Below are 16,078 nucleotides of genomic sequence, written 5' to 3' on the forward strand. Positions count from 1 at the left end.
AGCCCTCTGTAAGTCAACCAGCCCTTTGTCCCCATTAGCAACATGATCCTGGGGATCACATCACTCCCTTCCCCTTTTCCCCACCTCAACAGGAGAGGAAACTGAAAGCTTTCCACATGCGCTGCCTCCGACACATTCTCGGCATCACCTGGCAGGACAAAGTTCCAAACAACACAGTCCTGGAACATGCTGGAATCCCTAGCATGTATGCACTGCTGAAACAGAGACGCCTGCGTTGGCTCGGTCATGTCGTGAGAATGGATGATGGCCGGATCCCAAAGGATCTCCTCTATGGAGAACTCGTGCAAGGAAAGCGCCCTACAGGTAGACCACAGCTGTGATACAAGGACATCTGCAAGAGGGATCTGAAGGCCTTAGAAGTGGACCTCAACAGGTGGGAAACCCTGGCCTCTGAGCGGCCCACTTGGAGGCAGGCTGTGCAGCATGGCCTCTCCCAATTTGAAGAGACACTTGGCCAACAGTCTGAGGCAAAGAGGCAAAGAAGGAAGGCCCACAGCCAGGGAGACAGACCAGGGACAGACTGCACTTGCTCCCAGTGTGGAAGGGATTGTCACTCCCGAATCGGCCTTTTCAGCCACACTAGACGCTGTTCCAGAACCACCTTTCAGAGCGTGATACCAGAGTCTTTCGAGACTGAAGGTTGCCAACTACTAAGGGGCCAAGGGCTGAGGCACTCAGGCAGGGGCATCCCGAAACCCCAATTTGAGAACCTCAAAGCTAGATTATAGGCACGAAAGGCTTGACCAACATCGCAGTTGCATGGTTTACTTTTTCATGTAAACATCAAACCTTGTCCTGCCATATTATTTATTAAGCATATTTACGTACCACTTTTCAACAAAAAGTAATTCAAAATAATTTATTTTGCATAGCAAAATTTTGCATAGCAAAAATAAATCAATAAATGACTCCTTCTCCCCGAAGGGCTCACAATTTTAAAAAGAGGTGCAGAAGAGACACCAGGCACAGCCACTGGAAAAGACACAATGCTGAGCTTAAGAGGGATACAGGGGGTCCCCCGTATCCACAGATCCTGTATCAGTGGTTTCACTTATCCACGTATCGGATCCACAGGACCCCCTCCGAAGGCAAGGGGAGCTCAGCTCCCCTCACCTCCAGAGGGTCTTCTGAGGCCAGCAGAACACTCATGCATCCACCCGCGGCCTCTGCCCAACTCAGAATGACAATTACAGGCCAAAAAACGCTAATTCCAGTTTTTTGGTCAAAAACCCAGAAGCGACAATTTTATGCCTTTAAAAAGCATTAGGAGGACCAGGGAAGCTCCAGAAGCTCCCCTCATCTCTGGAGGGCGGGGGGAGTGTTCCCTATTGCCCAGTTTGCAGGACTAAAAGTATCACAAACTGCATTGAAAGTTCCACTTTTTGGAAAAAAAAAAATGGTTCACTAAAATTCTGTATAGTGTGCCCTCATAAATACCAAATTTTGCAGATATGAATTCCATGGGGGGAGGGGGGAAGGCATCATGATGACTTCCTTGGGGGGCATGTCCAGCCCTCTGGAGGTTGTGTGCAGCATCCCTGTACCTTCAGAATACCTCTCGGATGTAACCTGAAGTAACTTCAGGTCACACCCAGGAGGTCCTCTGAGGTCCTCCACAGATATTCTAATCTGTGGTTGCTGAGCGCACAGATAAGGATGGCCTACTGTATATTATTAACTGAATAGAATAGAATTTTTATTCTAAAAAAACCTGAAAATTTCTCTTCCAACCCATAACCTGCTGGGTATTTACCTCTTCTGCTGCAAGTTCATATCCATCTGGATTCATGGAAGGGAGAAGGTGAATTCGAGTGTTGTTGATCAGCATCTGGATCCTGGTGTTCCCAAGAAGATACTCAGAGCACAGGTATTGGGCAAGATAGATCAGCAGTTCTTTCCCCACAACTTCATTTCCATGCATGTTGGCAACGTATTTAAATTCTGGCTTAACTGTGAAGAGAGAAGAGACCGGGTGTGTTTTATTGGATGATTTTCAAGGTACATGGAAGAAAGTGGCTGCTAAGTCTGGTGAAGGACTCATTGGCCATTGTGGCTTGTGCCACCCTGAGCATGGTGTATCAGGGTGGCACAAAACAGCTGCACAACAGATGGGCAAAATAGCTGCACAACAGCTTCTAGCAGACATTCAATCCTTTGCTGTCCAAGCTAGGAGGAGTTCATCATGGAGGTGTGAAACCCAAACAACACTGGAGAGAAGAAGATCTGATATGAACACACCACGCATCAGGAGCTCCTTGGTCATTTGACATGCACAGTTCAGTGAATATGACAAGTCATCATAGACCATTATCACCCTCAGCAGGGATGGCTTTTGCAGGGCCAGCCTTAAGAATTGTGGGGTCCAATTCAAATCATTTTGGGGGGGGCCCCAGGGGCTATGGACACTGCACAACTCCTTATTCACAAAGACGAGTGGAGGCCCAGGGCTGATAGCATCTAGGGCAAAGCATGCCCTCCTGGAAGTAGGTGGCAATGACGTGAAGATGCTGTTTCTCCACCAACTGCTTCCAGGGAGCTCAATTTCAGGCCATGCTACTCCTGGGAGCTGTGACTGAGGACCTCTGATGCCTAGGATTGCAGCCTGAATCACTATGAAAGCAAACAAACTAGGAAAACAGAAGGGTCAGACTACATGTAGACACTTTCCTCAAGAGCTCAGTTCAACCTCCATCTACCTCACCATGTGCTTTTGTTATTGTGGAAATTATTTGCTGTTGCCTCTTTATGGAGAAAGAACTGACCTGCTCAGCAGATTTCTTTTATTCCCATAATCTGGAATTTTCTTAATCCCCCTCCATGCAGTTCCGATGTCTATCGTTGTATTACTCACGCAGTTCATGGTGTCCGGGACTGGTAGAAAACTCCATCACAAAGAGATCTTTTCCCTCAAAGCTGCGGCCAATGCTGTACATCCGGGTAATGTGGGAACAGCGAGACACGACCTTTTTCAGTTCCCTCACCATTTTAGGGAATGAGTGATGGATGAACTGAATGAATGTCGGAGCTTCACCGAGGGCATCTTCCACAAATTCGCTTTCCCCTGCAATGGGGAAAAAAACTTACAGCTTCCCAGATCATTGAGTCAAAGAAATGAAACCCATCACCATCATATATACCAATAGCACACTCAGGTGGCAGAGCCTATCAGTTTGTATGCAAAGGTCATACGCCACAGGCCTCTCACTCACAGCCCAGGCAGGTATTTCTATTCTCATATATGCATGCTGCAAAATAAAACAAGAGAAGCAACAGGTGGTGGCCTCTCTTCTCTCACTCTGCAGCATCCTCACTCTTCCTGGCTTCTTGGGTGGGTGGGGGAGCTCTCTACGTTTATGAGCTCTCTAAGTTCTCTGCTGTCATGGAATAGAGTGGACAGTGGCAAGAGGATGGGGGGCACCAGGTGCCAGCAAGGTAGCGTCATTGGTCATCACACTAATGGTACACAGATATCACACTGATTATGAGTTGAAGTAACAGCAGTTACACTAGGACGTCACACAAATGACAACATCAGGATGCCTCTGTATGGATGACAGGCTATGTTAGCTACTGAGGGTGTTACTGGAAAGGGCTGCACTACTCTTGCTTTGCCAGGACACGACTGGCCCATTGCACTCGTGATGGTGCGCTATTGGCATGGCATCGCCACAAGGGGCTTAGGACAGTGGTTCTCAAACTCTCTGGGAGAGCTTGAGAGCCACTAAGTCCTTGCATGGGCGGGAGGGGGGAGGCAGCAGGGGCGGGGGAAGGCAGCAGCGCAATTCCCAGGATCGTGCCGCTCAGGGGGGCTGCAGGGGCTTGGGTACACATACGGGACCTGTAACAGGGCTCCAAACAGCAGTGAAAGTAGATGTGGAGTGATCGCGCCCCGCCTCTGCTAAGCGTAGTACCCAAGCCCCTGCAGCCCCCCTGAGCGGCACGATCCTAGGGATCCTAGGGATCGCGCCGCTACCTCCTTCCTGCCTCCAGGCTGCCCCCGCCCCTTAAGGGGGCAAGGGCCAGGGACCGCAGGCTGGGGCATCGCAACGCCCCAGTTTAAAAAGCCCTGGCTTAGGATATGACAGGCACACTGACATCCATGTTTCTTCTGCAAGATATTCAAATAGGATCATAAATCAAACATTTGCAGCATAATCCTATACAAGTCTACTCAGAATCAAGTCCCGCTGAAACCAGTGGAACATACTCCCAGGTAAGTGTGTATAGGATTGCAGCCTTAGTCTATGCGCAGGACTGGATACTGACTACTTAATCTCAGCTTCATTTGATTGACATGAACCTGAGCCAATGTCAACCAATGCTGATTTTGGCTGGTTAAACTAGTACTAGATTTTTTACTGGTGAACAGACCACCAACCAGGTGACCGACTTCTCAGATTTCCCTTTCAAAAGACTGGCTGACAAGGCAGATGCTGGTTCACCCACTGATTCCACTCAAACTGATTTCAGCAACCAAGGTTCAGTCCTATCAAAATGGCCGAGTCAACTGGCCTCTGGTCAAAGTCAGTTGTATATTTAAATTCTATTGGTCTGAATTATTTGGCAGGCTACAGCTATAAACACTCAGAATTACTTCCACAGCTTTTAGTCCAGATCCTTTATTTATTTACAGTCTGGTGTCAAATTTCCAGGCAAGTTGCCTGGATCCGAATTTAGTGGGATCTAAATATATACAACCAATATGGTTTTGGCTCTTACCTCGTAGCTTTGCCAATGGATTAAAGCACCCTTCCACTTCCTCCACAAAAAAACGATCGCAGTCTAAGAAATAAGGCCAAGCCATGTCAATCGCATCAAAGGCAGGAAGGCAACTCTTTCTCAGGGCTTCGCAGACGTGACGACAAGGCTTGACGATTTTGCCCGCTTCACACTTTGGGGCTATGACAGAGCAGCCCAGGAGCCTCAGATCAGGGTTGCACTCTCCCTGCAGCAGGTTATGGAGCACGCTCATCAAAATATACTCAGAGCTGTATTCAATCACTTGCCTGGACTTCTGGTCCAGCAAATTGGGGTACGCTGTTTTTGAATAAGAGACATCGTTGCAGGAACCCAAGGAAATGTCTTCGCATATTGCTGTGAGAAATTAAAAAATAAGAACATGAAGGCCTCTTGCTCGGTGAATCAATTTTAAATAATCTGGCAGCGAACGAAAAATTTTATTTTTTTATTTTTACCCAAGTGTGGGGAGCCCTTAGGCACAGGGCCCAATTTGGAGCAATTGGTCCAAACTGGCTTAAAGCTGGCCCTTCTGGAACGGAACTCCTGCGAATACGGGGCGTGGGGTGGGTGCCTGTATTTTTAAACTTAGTTTTCGACTGCAGATTGTTCAGGCCTCCTCACTGCAAGGATCCAGTGCATTCAAATGTGATAGAAGTACAAAAATTATTTCTTGCCTCTACTTCATTCAAGTAGTGCTTGAATGGTGGCAGAATTTAAAGCAACTTTTTATTCTGTTCAGATTATGTGATTTGCCAGAGCCACACAGGAAAGAGAGAATCTTACTAGGCAGTGAGAAAGAACAGCAAATAATAAAAGTGCATACTTGGCCAGAAAATGAAAACTGTTGAACAGATTGTTCAAAGACATGCAAGCCTGAATATGCATGTTTACTCAGGTACAAGTTTAACTCACTTCATTGGGGCCTATTCCTAAGAAAGCAAGCATAGGATTGCAACCTAAGGTGCATTTTTGGTACATGTATCCTATAAGAATGGTTCTGCATTACAGACACAATCTTCCGCTCAGTTGGATGTCTTTAAAAGGCTACATAGTAGGCAGAAATCGGACAGGTGTCACCCCTACCATCTCCCCTGATAAAGTAAGCAATACCTGTTGATTTTCTGCCTGTCATGCAGTCTTTAAAAACACAGGGCATCTACCTTTTTTTCTCCCCACCCAAATATTTTTTTTTATCCCATGTAACTTGTTCTCTGCTTTTTCAGGGGCTTTTGCCTGCAGTAGAAGGGAGCCTGTCTCATCTCACCTGTTTTGAGTGTTTTCATCAGTTCCTATGAGCTTCCACCATCTTGCTAGCAAATGAAAGAGCTCAACCAACCGCAACTAGGACCAAAAGTCTGACTGGAGAACCATTACGGCTGCAGCCATTTGTTGCACTGGTTTGCAGAGGTGAGGGGAAGAACACTCTGGCCCCAGGCACTGGCTAAAAATAATTATTTAAAAAAAACCACCGAGAAGGGAAGACCAGCAACAACAGCGATGTAGTGGGGTTTTTTGTTTTTATTTTTAATGTTAACTTTCAAGGATGGTGTAGTGGTTTGGCAGGTGGATAGAGACCTGGAAGATCCAGGTTCAAATCCCTTCTCAGCCATGAAGCTTCCTGGGTGAACTAGGGCCAGTCACTGTCTCTCAACCTCCTCTACCTCACAGGGTAGGCAAATGCCCCAGGCACAAGGCTTGGGGGAATACCACAACCCGCTAACCCCCACTGGTTTTATGCTGGGGTCCAGAACACACCAACTGTGGCAGTCCTCCCACACTGCTCTCCTCGCCTCCGGAGGGTCTTCTGAGCCTAGCAGAGCTCGAGCGTGTCTACCTGAGGCCACGCACCTCTGCCACACCTCTGCCAGGCTCAGAATGACTGTAAGAAGAAAAAAAAACCAGTTTTGCAGAAAAAAACAGTCATTCAGAGGCCACGGAACTGATAGGAACTGATGATGCGCATGGCATCTGCAGAGCTCAGAAGACCCTCCTGAGGTATCCCCCTATATCCGCAGGTTCACCTATCCGTGGGGGGTTCTGGAACGGAATCCCCACAGATACAGGGGCACACCTGTACCTAAATGCAATGAAAGAACCTTGCCTATTAATTAAAAATCATATTGGTTGGAGAACATCTAATTAATGATCCTGATTTCTCTAGTCATCATGTGATATAATATCAGGGGTGGGAGGGAAGGAAGCAGAAACTGTACTGAGTTGAACAGATGGTTGAAATTAGGAAACACAGCTAGGCAGTATATAGGACTCAGAGACCTACATGCAAATGTATCATATATATATTTTACCTTTGTTTTCCACTGGAGTCTGACACTGCACTGAAAACAAATGAGAAAAAAAAACTATCAAGATGAGACAGCATGTTAAAACACCGTAAATACTCAGATTTTAAGGACAGTCAAATCTCAGCTCCCTTCCTTTCTTTGACTTTAGTTTTTAATATGTACTACTACAACAAACATTAGACAGGAAAAAATAGCAACAATTATTTTGTCTAAAAATATAATAACAAAGGCTCATTACTACATGTGCTAACCAAAAAAAACAGAAATATAAGTAAAAGTAAGACAACACATGATAAGGATAAATTGATAATAATTAGGAGTGTTTGTTTTTGGTATTTGTGAAATAAAATGAAATAAAGCTCTCTCTTTTTTGGTATACCGCTAAATATCACCAATATCACCCCACATCATGCCGACCGACCGTGTGCCCCTTCCATGTGCCACTCACAAGAACAGACCTGGAAGGTCACAGAAGGTGCAACTTCCAGTTCAGACTGGAAGCAAGCATAGGTGCAGTGCCATCAGTAGGGTTTACGTCACCCCCATTACGGACTCCTCCAATGCAGTTGGCGGGGCAATGACCCAGGTGGTGGGCGTGGTGATGTTCCATTGCCCCACCACGCTGGTTTTTTTGGCTATACCTTTCGATACGCATTTCAATGTGGTTTTTTTCATTGTATTAAGCTGTAAATTACACATCAAATTATATAAAATCATGTATTGGCTACCTTCAGTCTCGAAAGACTATGGTATCGCGCTCTGAAAGGTGGTTCTGGCACAGCGTCTAGTGTGGCTGAAAAGGCCAATCCGGGAGTGACAATCCCTTCCACACCGGGAGCAAGTGCAGTCTGTCCCTGGTCTGTCTCCCTGGCTATGGGCCTTCCTTCTTTGCCTCTTAGCCTCAGACTGATGGCAAAGTGTCTCTTCAAACTGGGAAAGGCCATGCTGCACAGCCTGCCTCCAAGCGGGCCACTCAGAGGCCAGGGTTTCCCACTTGTTGAGGTCCATCCCTAAGGCCTTCAGATCCCTCTTGCAGATGTCCTTGTATCGCAGCTGTGGTCTACCTGTAGGGCGCTTTCCTTGCACAAGTTCTCCATAGAGGAGATCCTTTGGGATCCGGCCATCATCCATTCTCACGACATGACCGAGCCAACGCCGGCGTCTCTGTTTCAGCAGTGAATACATGCTAGGGAGCATATATAAAATATGATAGTATTATTCCTACAAATCACTATTTTAGTGATTTTGGTCACTAGTGGTGTCACACACACACACACCACCTGTGTCTCTTTATTAACACCTTATTGGTTCCATGCTGTGTCATAATAATATCTCATTGGCTCTTTGAATAATCAGTCACATTGGTCCATTGTGAATTTGCATTTTTCTGGGTTTTTTGGCCATAACTTTTGATAGGATGGAGATATTTCACTTCAGTTTTGTTCATTGAATTCCTCTGCAAATTGCGCATCAAATGGCATATAACATGAAGATATTATTCCTACAAACTGCAATTTTAGCAATTTTGGTCAATAGTGCGCATCACCCCCATGCATCACCTGGTGTGGCCCGCACCCCCACACCCCCTAGTGACACCACTGCAAAGGTTTGACTCTACTGGTGCCACAGGGGCAGCACCCAACCTCATCTGTACCCAGAAGGTCACGGATGAGCCTTCCTCACCTGGGGTCAGCAAGCTTAGGTGGGAGCCTGCAGGAGCCACCAGGAAGCTCCCAACCTCACCTCGCTACCACGCCATCAATGTATAAAATTGTATTATTCTTCTGTTTTCCAGATTTGAAGCCAAATTATCAACTCTTTACTGGTTGTGGACTGCATCTGCTTGAAACAGATTACTTTTCCAGTAATCGGTATTTTTAAAAATAAAAATGTAAGTTGTATTTGAATAAAAGTTTATGCATTTTTGTTTAACCAATTTTTTTTTTTAATCCATTTTCAAATACCCCAAATAATAATACTGTACACCATTGCTCACATAGAATGTGCTCCCCAGGAGACCCACTCACAAGGCTGCCAAAACCAACCATTTCAGTAAAGGAACATTGCTTTTAAATCTTTGAAGTCGTCCCAATCATTACATCTACTGTCTCTGTAAGTGTCTGCAAGAAAATGCTGTGCTTTCTATGAGATTGGCCAAATAACACACAACAGGCACCTTGAATCCCATTAATCACAGTGCCTCACAACAGTGTTCACCAGGGACACTGGGAAAGTCCAGCGTGGCGCAAGTCTAGAGTCACCGCCCCCCTGTAACTCGAGTCAAAAATGAGTCATAACAGGGGCACTTTTCAAGCTGCCCAGTTACCCTTTCGTGACGAGAAAGGACTCGAGTTGAGTCGCCCCCTTTAAAAAGCCTGCTGTGATTCTGCAGAAGGAAAAGGGGCTGCCAGACTGTGTACGTGCTTCAGGGTCCCCTTTCAACTCTCCCCCACCCACCCCAACATCTGGCAGTAGCGCAGAATCTGCCCACCACTTCCCATCCCTTCCCTCCCCCTGTGTGATCCCATGCAGGCCACAACGAAGAAACCCCCCCTTACATAAGAACATAAGTACAGCCCCACTGGATCAGGCCATAGCCCCATCTAGTTCAGCTTCCTGTATCTTACAGCGGCCCACCAAATGGCCCAGGGAGCACAAAAGAGACCTCATCCTGGTGCCCTCCCTTGCATGTGGCCTTCCGGCATAGCCCATTTCTAAAATCAGGAGGTTGCGCATACACATCATGGCTTGTACCCCATAATGGATTTTTCCTCCAGAAACTTGTCCAATCCCCTTTTAAAGGCGTCTAGGCTAGACGCCAGCACCACATCCTGTGGCAAGGAGTTCCACAGACTGACCACACGCTGAGTAAAGAAATATTTTCTTTTGTCTGTCCTAACCCTCCCAACACTCAATTTTAGCAGATGTCCCCTGGTTCTGGTGTTATGTGAGAGTGTAAAGAGCATCCCACTCTGTCCATCCCCTGCATAATTTTGTATGTCTCAATCATACCCCCCTCAGGCGCCTCTTTTCTAGGCTAAAGAGGCCCAAACACCATAGCCTTTCCTCATAAGGAAGGTGCCCCAGCCCAGTAATCATCTTAGTCGCTCTCTTTTGCACCTTTTCCATTTCCACTATGTCTTTTTTGAGATGCGGCGACGATGTGGCACTTTCATCGACCTGTCCACCATCATTTCATGGGCGTGGCAGGGAGCTAGGGTGCATCCCAGCTTGGCTAGGCAGGAGAGTATTATTATTATTATTATTATTATTATTATTATTATTATTATTATACTTTATTTTTACCCCGCCTTTCTCCCCGAAGGGACTCAAGGCGGCGGTAGCGCAAGCTAAGCAAGCAAGCAAGCAAAAAAAAGCTCACCGCAGCTCCACAGAGGAAAACAGGGCTGCGCCGGGCTGTACGCATGTCTCGGCATTCCCTTTAAATATTCCCCTGCTACTTCCACCCCCCCATTCCACCTGTCAGGCAGCAGTGTGGAATGTGCCCACCCCTTGCCTTCCTTCTGTAACAGAAGATGCAGCTGAAAAATCAGCAGGAGGAGGACAAGAAAACTCTGCCAATCGAGACTTGAAGAAAAGTGTAGTTGATATAAGTCATTCCCTTGCTTGTCCCCGCCTCCTGCCGTCCCTCCTTCTCCCTGCAAAACCCACTTGTTCCTATGGAGAAATATGGCTCCTCTTGTCCCCGCCCCCCCAAGACATATCCTCCATTCAATGGATGCAGAGAAGGTTCCTGCAGTCGGCTCGCTGTCTGGGTTCTGAGAAAAACCCTGTGACACTTTTGGCAGAAACCACAGCAGGTGCAGCATCAGGAGACCCAGCCAATTTTTTGCAGCATAAACAAAAAAAGTTAATCCTCTCACTCCACCCCTCAGCCCGTTTCTGAATAGCATACCCTGATAGCTGCTGGTGCTGGAGCTTATGCGCACAAAAAATGGCTTCCCAAATGAACGCAAGAGGTTTTTCATGCAGGAGGGAGGTGGCACAACTGAGGTATGCTGACAGGCAACTCGAGTCGTTGGAGTGGAACGTGAGTCATGAGTCAGGGGGCCCGAGACTCGAGTGTTTTTCCGAGTCTTCCACACACACGACTCACAAGTTCGCAAGTCAACAAAAAAGGTGCATTTTGTCTTGGGATGTCTCTCAAGTTCCCATCCCTGGTATTCACATTTAACCCCACCGTAAGAAGCAAGAGGCGAGTAGGTGAGAGAGATATATTGTGGGGTGCCTAAGAGCGCAATCCAAAGAGCACTCTCAACCAGTGCAGGCCCCCTTTAGGACTGGGCTGTCCATCATCAGCACGAGCCTGCATAACTCTTTCTGAATGCATCCTTATAAAATATACTCCTCAGAGCCCAGTCACCAGCCCACCTATCAGCTTTTAAAAAAAACACCCAATTTGACCGTTAATGAATTCAAAAGTTGCTCAAGATGCTGCGTCTTCAGGGTTAACAGCAATAAAGATATTACTTGACTGGGGCTTCTGGATTTCAACCAAAGCGTAGGTTAAATCTGCCCTTTAGTTACTATGCAGCATTAGAAGCAGTAGTAGAAAATACTACTGCAGAATACACACTTAAGATCAAAGCATCCATTCTTGATGCAGAGGAAATGCAGGGAGGGAGGGAACAAGTTTGTCAAATTAGACAAAAGTAACGATAGGCACACATTTTAAAGAGAATTTCAGGAGTATGTAATACTGACTTTATCTCTGGCCCCCCAAAAGAGGATGGACTAACACCCAGGAGAAAGAGAACCACACAAGCTAAATGCGCTTATTATTTTTTAGAAGATTTATATCCTACATATGCAATCCTAAAAGGAAAGCACTCAAGGCAGCCTACAGTGTGATCCTATCCACGTCTAATCAGAAGTAAATTCCACTGTGTTCAGTGGGGCTTACTCCCAGAAAAATGTGTATAGGATTGCAGACTTATTCAACTCTGACTATGACAGAAAGTTATGTATATGGGTGCATTTTTCTGCCTTGAGTGTACAATAATAGCCCAGGACAGAGGAAATACCATCAGCTTTACTAGAAACCATGTGGTTTGTTTTCTGAACATTATACTGAAGTACCAGTTTGTTTTAAAAAATCCACACATTTCACAAGACAGGACTACAATTGGACCAGGATGTTTGCCAATAGCCTGCCCCTACACTGTATGTGTAGGTCCTTCCCTAGGCATAGGGAGTAAATGGGTTGAAATATTCATTGAGTTTTCACTTTACATTCTTCTTTTATTTATCAAGGGATCAGCCTAAAAATCAAATATGGTGCTTTTGCCACAGAGGTGTTTGTGAGTAAGTCTTAACGAACACAATGGGCTTACTTAACCCCTGCTAATTGGGTAAGAGGCACTTTTTCAAGTGGGTGCTCCTTTTTTAAGCAGGGGGAGACCAGTTACCCCACAGTAACTGGCCCACCTCACCCCAGCACTGTCTATTCTAGTGGCTGTCTGCTGGTATGCATTTGCATCTTTTTAGATTGTGAGCCCTTTTGGGACAGGGAGCCATTTAGTTATTTGATTTTTCTCTGTAAACCGCTTTGTGAACTTTTAGTTGAAAAGCGGTATATAAATACTGTTAATAAATACTGTTAATAATAAGTAAAAAAAATAGCACCATTTTCAAATACCTTTAGATAGGTTCCTGGGAATCCCTGAGGTTTACCAAAGGTCAAAAACATTTGGGTCACTAGACTTCTTTTTGGACGTTCTTCAGAATGCCTTGGTCAATGCTAGCATTTACCAGGAGACGACTGAAATGAGGTAATATTGGAGTATTAACCAATAATTACAACTGCTCTTGAGCCTCCTAAAATTCTAAGAGATACCAATATTACACTAAACTATACTATACTACACGCCCTTACTCCTGCTGGCACTGGTCCAGACCCGGAAGTAAGTGCCGATGATGCAATGACATGTGACATGATGACATAATCATCACTTATTTCCAGGTTCTGCGACCAGGATGTGACTCTAAAATAAAAGGTAAGGAGGATACAGCGGTCGGAAGGGCCCCCCCCAAAAGTCTTGAAAATGCCACATATGATGTACAGTCTGCGGAGCAGAGCCTCTGTACCACAATCTGCTGTGTTGTATTGTGGTCGCGCAGGCAACCAATGCAGGCAGTGCACCCCTGTGGCCCCCAGGGGAGATACGATGCACAGTTTGGGAACTGATGCCCTAGAGACCAGGCCAGAGTCAGCACCGACAGTGGAGCACCGTATATACCCATGTATAAGTCTATCTCATGGATAAGTCAAGGGCATGTTTTAAGCCAAAAATCACAGAATTTGCTATGATGGGTAAAACTGAGAGATGTGTGAAATTCTTTGAAAACAACTTACCAGAAATTGTTCTGAGGCAGCAACAGAAAACCGAAAAGATAAAACAGGAGCCATTTTACCTTCTTTTCCAAACAGGAAGGGAGATGAAGGTGCTTATGGCAGTTGCATTTTAAGGCTTTTTTTTTTAACTTATACATGAGTATACACAGCACATTAAAAGCAAAAGGGTGGGAAACCCTGGCCTCTGAGCGGCCCGCTTGGAGGCAGGCTGTGCAGCATGGCCTTTCCCAGTTTGAAGAGACACTTGGCCAACAGTCTGAGGCAAAGAGGCAAAGAAGGAAGGCCCACAGCCAGGGAGACAGACCAGGGACAGACTGCACTTGCTCCCGGTGTGGAAGGGATTGTCACTCCCGAATTGGCCTTTTCAGCCACACTAGACGCTGTTCCAGAACCACCATTCAGAGCGTGATACCAGAGTCTTTCGAGACTGAAGGTTGCCAACAAAAAAGCAAGCAGGTGTGTTCAGTTCAGGCACAGAAAGGAAATTCAAGGGAGTGAAAACAACAAAAATCAGAGACAGCCCTCGAGGCAGATGAGGTCACAAGGCAGAAAAGGGAAACCAGAGCAGGTTTGAGATGCAAGAAAGCTGAACTTTCTTGAAATAGGACTGCTCAATCTGGCAAGCTGAGCAGAGGGAACAAGCACCCAAAGTGCCAAGAGAAACAGCGGAGGCACCAGCAGGCGAGCCTGCCAATGCTGCATGCGATGGGGCCTGAATGCACTCCCAAGGCAGCACAGCACATGGATGGTACATCAATGCAGGGACATCAAGGCCAGAAGTCTGGAAAGTTCCATAGAGATTGATCCGGATGTATAGACCAGATTTTCCTAGCAAATGGAAAGAGTGTCACGATGGAGGGAACTGGCTACGGATTCTTAAGCTGCAGAGTTCAACTGAAGGGAACACACAGTGTCCTCATGTGCATCCCAGACCTAAATGGAATCTTCTGTAAGTAAAGCACCTCACCAGAGATGGCCTCACAGTGCAATTCTGAGGGTGTAATACTCTCACAGTGCAATGTGAGAGTAAAACGGGGGCAGAGGTAATAGCCAGAGGAACTGCAGGTGACCACCTAGACGCATGCACCAGAGCGAACAAGCAAGAATCAGCACTTAGGCTCAACACAAGATGCACATACACCTGTGGCACAGATACCTGGGACTCAGGCACCCAGAGACTGGCAAAAGATGAGGCCTACCCGCTGAGGTTGCTTGAGGAACAGGCAGACTTCTTGGGCACAGACTGAGCAGACAGCAACAACAGAAATCAGGGGCTCAACTTGAGCAAACAAAAGAGCACCAACCTAGAGACTATCCTGCATTGCCAGGGAGAATGTCTACCAAACCATCCTGGAAAGGTAGCTCAAGGCTGCCCAAAAGGGAGGCCAGAGGAGGGAGGGAGGCAGCAACTGGCATGCCATGGTGCTCTCAGCAGTAGATGCAGAGTGTATGGTGGGCGCACAAGCCTGTCATCTGGATTTGCCGGATGAACATAGCAGACAAGCCCACAAGTGTTGAAAAGGGGTGTTGGAAGAGTGACAGCAGGTGAGTTGAGCCTCCCGCCCCCCTGTGCATATACGGTCATCAAATGTGTCCATGTTGACTTTTACCAGTAGAGGGAGTTTGTTGCTAGTTTCAAAACTTGTTGGTTGCTTCTCTCCCTCCATTAAAGAGGCTTGTGGATTCTGCCTGTGAGTAACAGTGGCTGCAGTTCTTTTTTTGTCTCAGTTAAGTTCCTAACAAAATTTGGTTTGCTCTGACTGCTTTAATCCCTCAGTTCTGCTAATGGTCAGGGAAGTACAGCTCAGTCTCATTGCCTGTGGTCTTTAGGGTCCCACAGAGTTCAATCTTGTTCCCTACTCCAGTGGTACCAAACTTTTCAGCATCGTGACCCACCCAAAAAAAAAAGTTTCAATTTACTAGCCGCTCAAATCTCTGTGACAATAATGGTGATTGGAGTGCTCTGCCTCCCCCAGTTATGGACCTGCACCTCATCAGGCCTGGGGGCACAGGTCCACGGTGCCCCCACACACACCACACCGCCTCCCTCAGCCTGGATACCTACCCAGTGCAACAGAGCCTCGTGCGATGTTAGGAATGACTCAGAAAGCCTTCCAGGAAACCCAAAGTTCAAACATACTTCCAGGAAACCCAAAGTTCTGCGTAAGGGCATGTTGGAAGCCTCAGTAGGCTTTCCGAGTAGTCCACAATGCCACGTGGGCACAGTGTTCCGTGTTTTTGCCCCCCTGCCCCCCTCCAGATCTGCCACTGGTGCCCTCCCCCAGAAGCAGGTTGTTCAACCCTTGATGCACATAGCCGAATCTACCCTGTCAATTTTGTGTATTCACCAAATTCACCAAAAATTGGGTTGTGATCCACTAGTAGGGTTGTGATCCACTGGTTACCCACAGTTTGTGAACCACTGTGCCAACTCCAGGGGTTTAACATTGGCGTGAAACCCACGGAGAAGGTTATCATGGGATTTTGGCTATGAATGTTACCAATATGAATATGACACTCAGCTCCAGCTCACTATGAGACCAATCCTATGCTTGTCTACTCAGAAGTAAGCCCCATTATAGTCAATGGGGCTTACTCCCAGGAAAGTGTGGATAGGATTGGGCTGCATGTCGCCTGA

At 46.6% G+C, this 16,078-nt stretch overlaps 1 protein-coding gene across 1 annotated transcript in view; it reads right to left on the reverse strand.

The window, feature by feature from the left end:
- Nucleotides 1-16,078, reverse strand: part of CPZ (carboxypeptidase Z) — a 36,408-nt gene that overhangs the window by 15,618 nt on the left and 4,712 nt on the right. Inside the window, exons 2-5 of the mRNA XM_066632366.1 lie at nt 7,068-7,097; nt 4,741-5,115; nt 2,873-3,082; nt 1,775-1,971 (exon numbers count right to left, since the gene is read on the reverse strand). Coding sequence (XP_066488463.1) covers nt 1,775-1,971; nt 2,873-3,082; nt 4,741-5,115; nt 7,068-7,097 — 812 coding nt within the window. The remainder of the gene's footprint in view (nt 1-1,774; nt 1,972-2,872; nt 3,083-4,740; nt 5,116-7,067; nt 7,098-16,078) is intronic.

This window comes from Tiliqua scincoides, chromosome 6 (genome assembly GCF_035046505.1).
Source record: "Tiliqua scincoides isolate rTilSci1 chromosome 6, rTilSci1.hap2, whole genome shotgun sequence".
In the NCBI taxonomy this organism is placed as follows: domain Eukaryota; kingdom Metazoa; phylum Chordata; class Lepidosauria; order Squamata; family Scincidae; genus Tiliqua; species Tiliqua scincoides.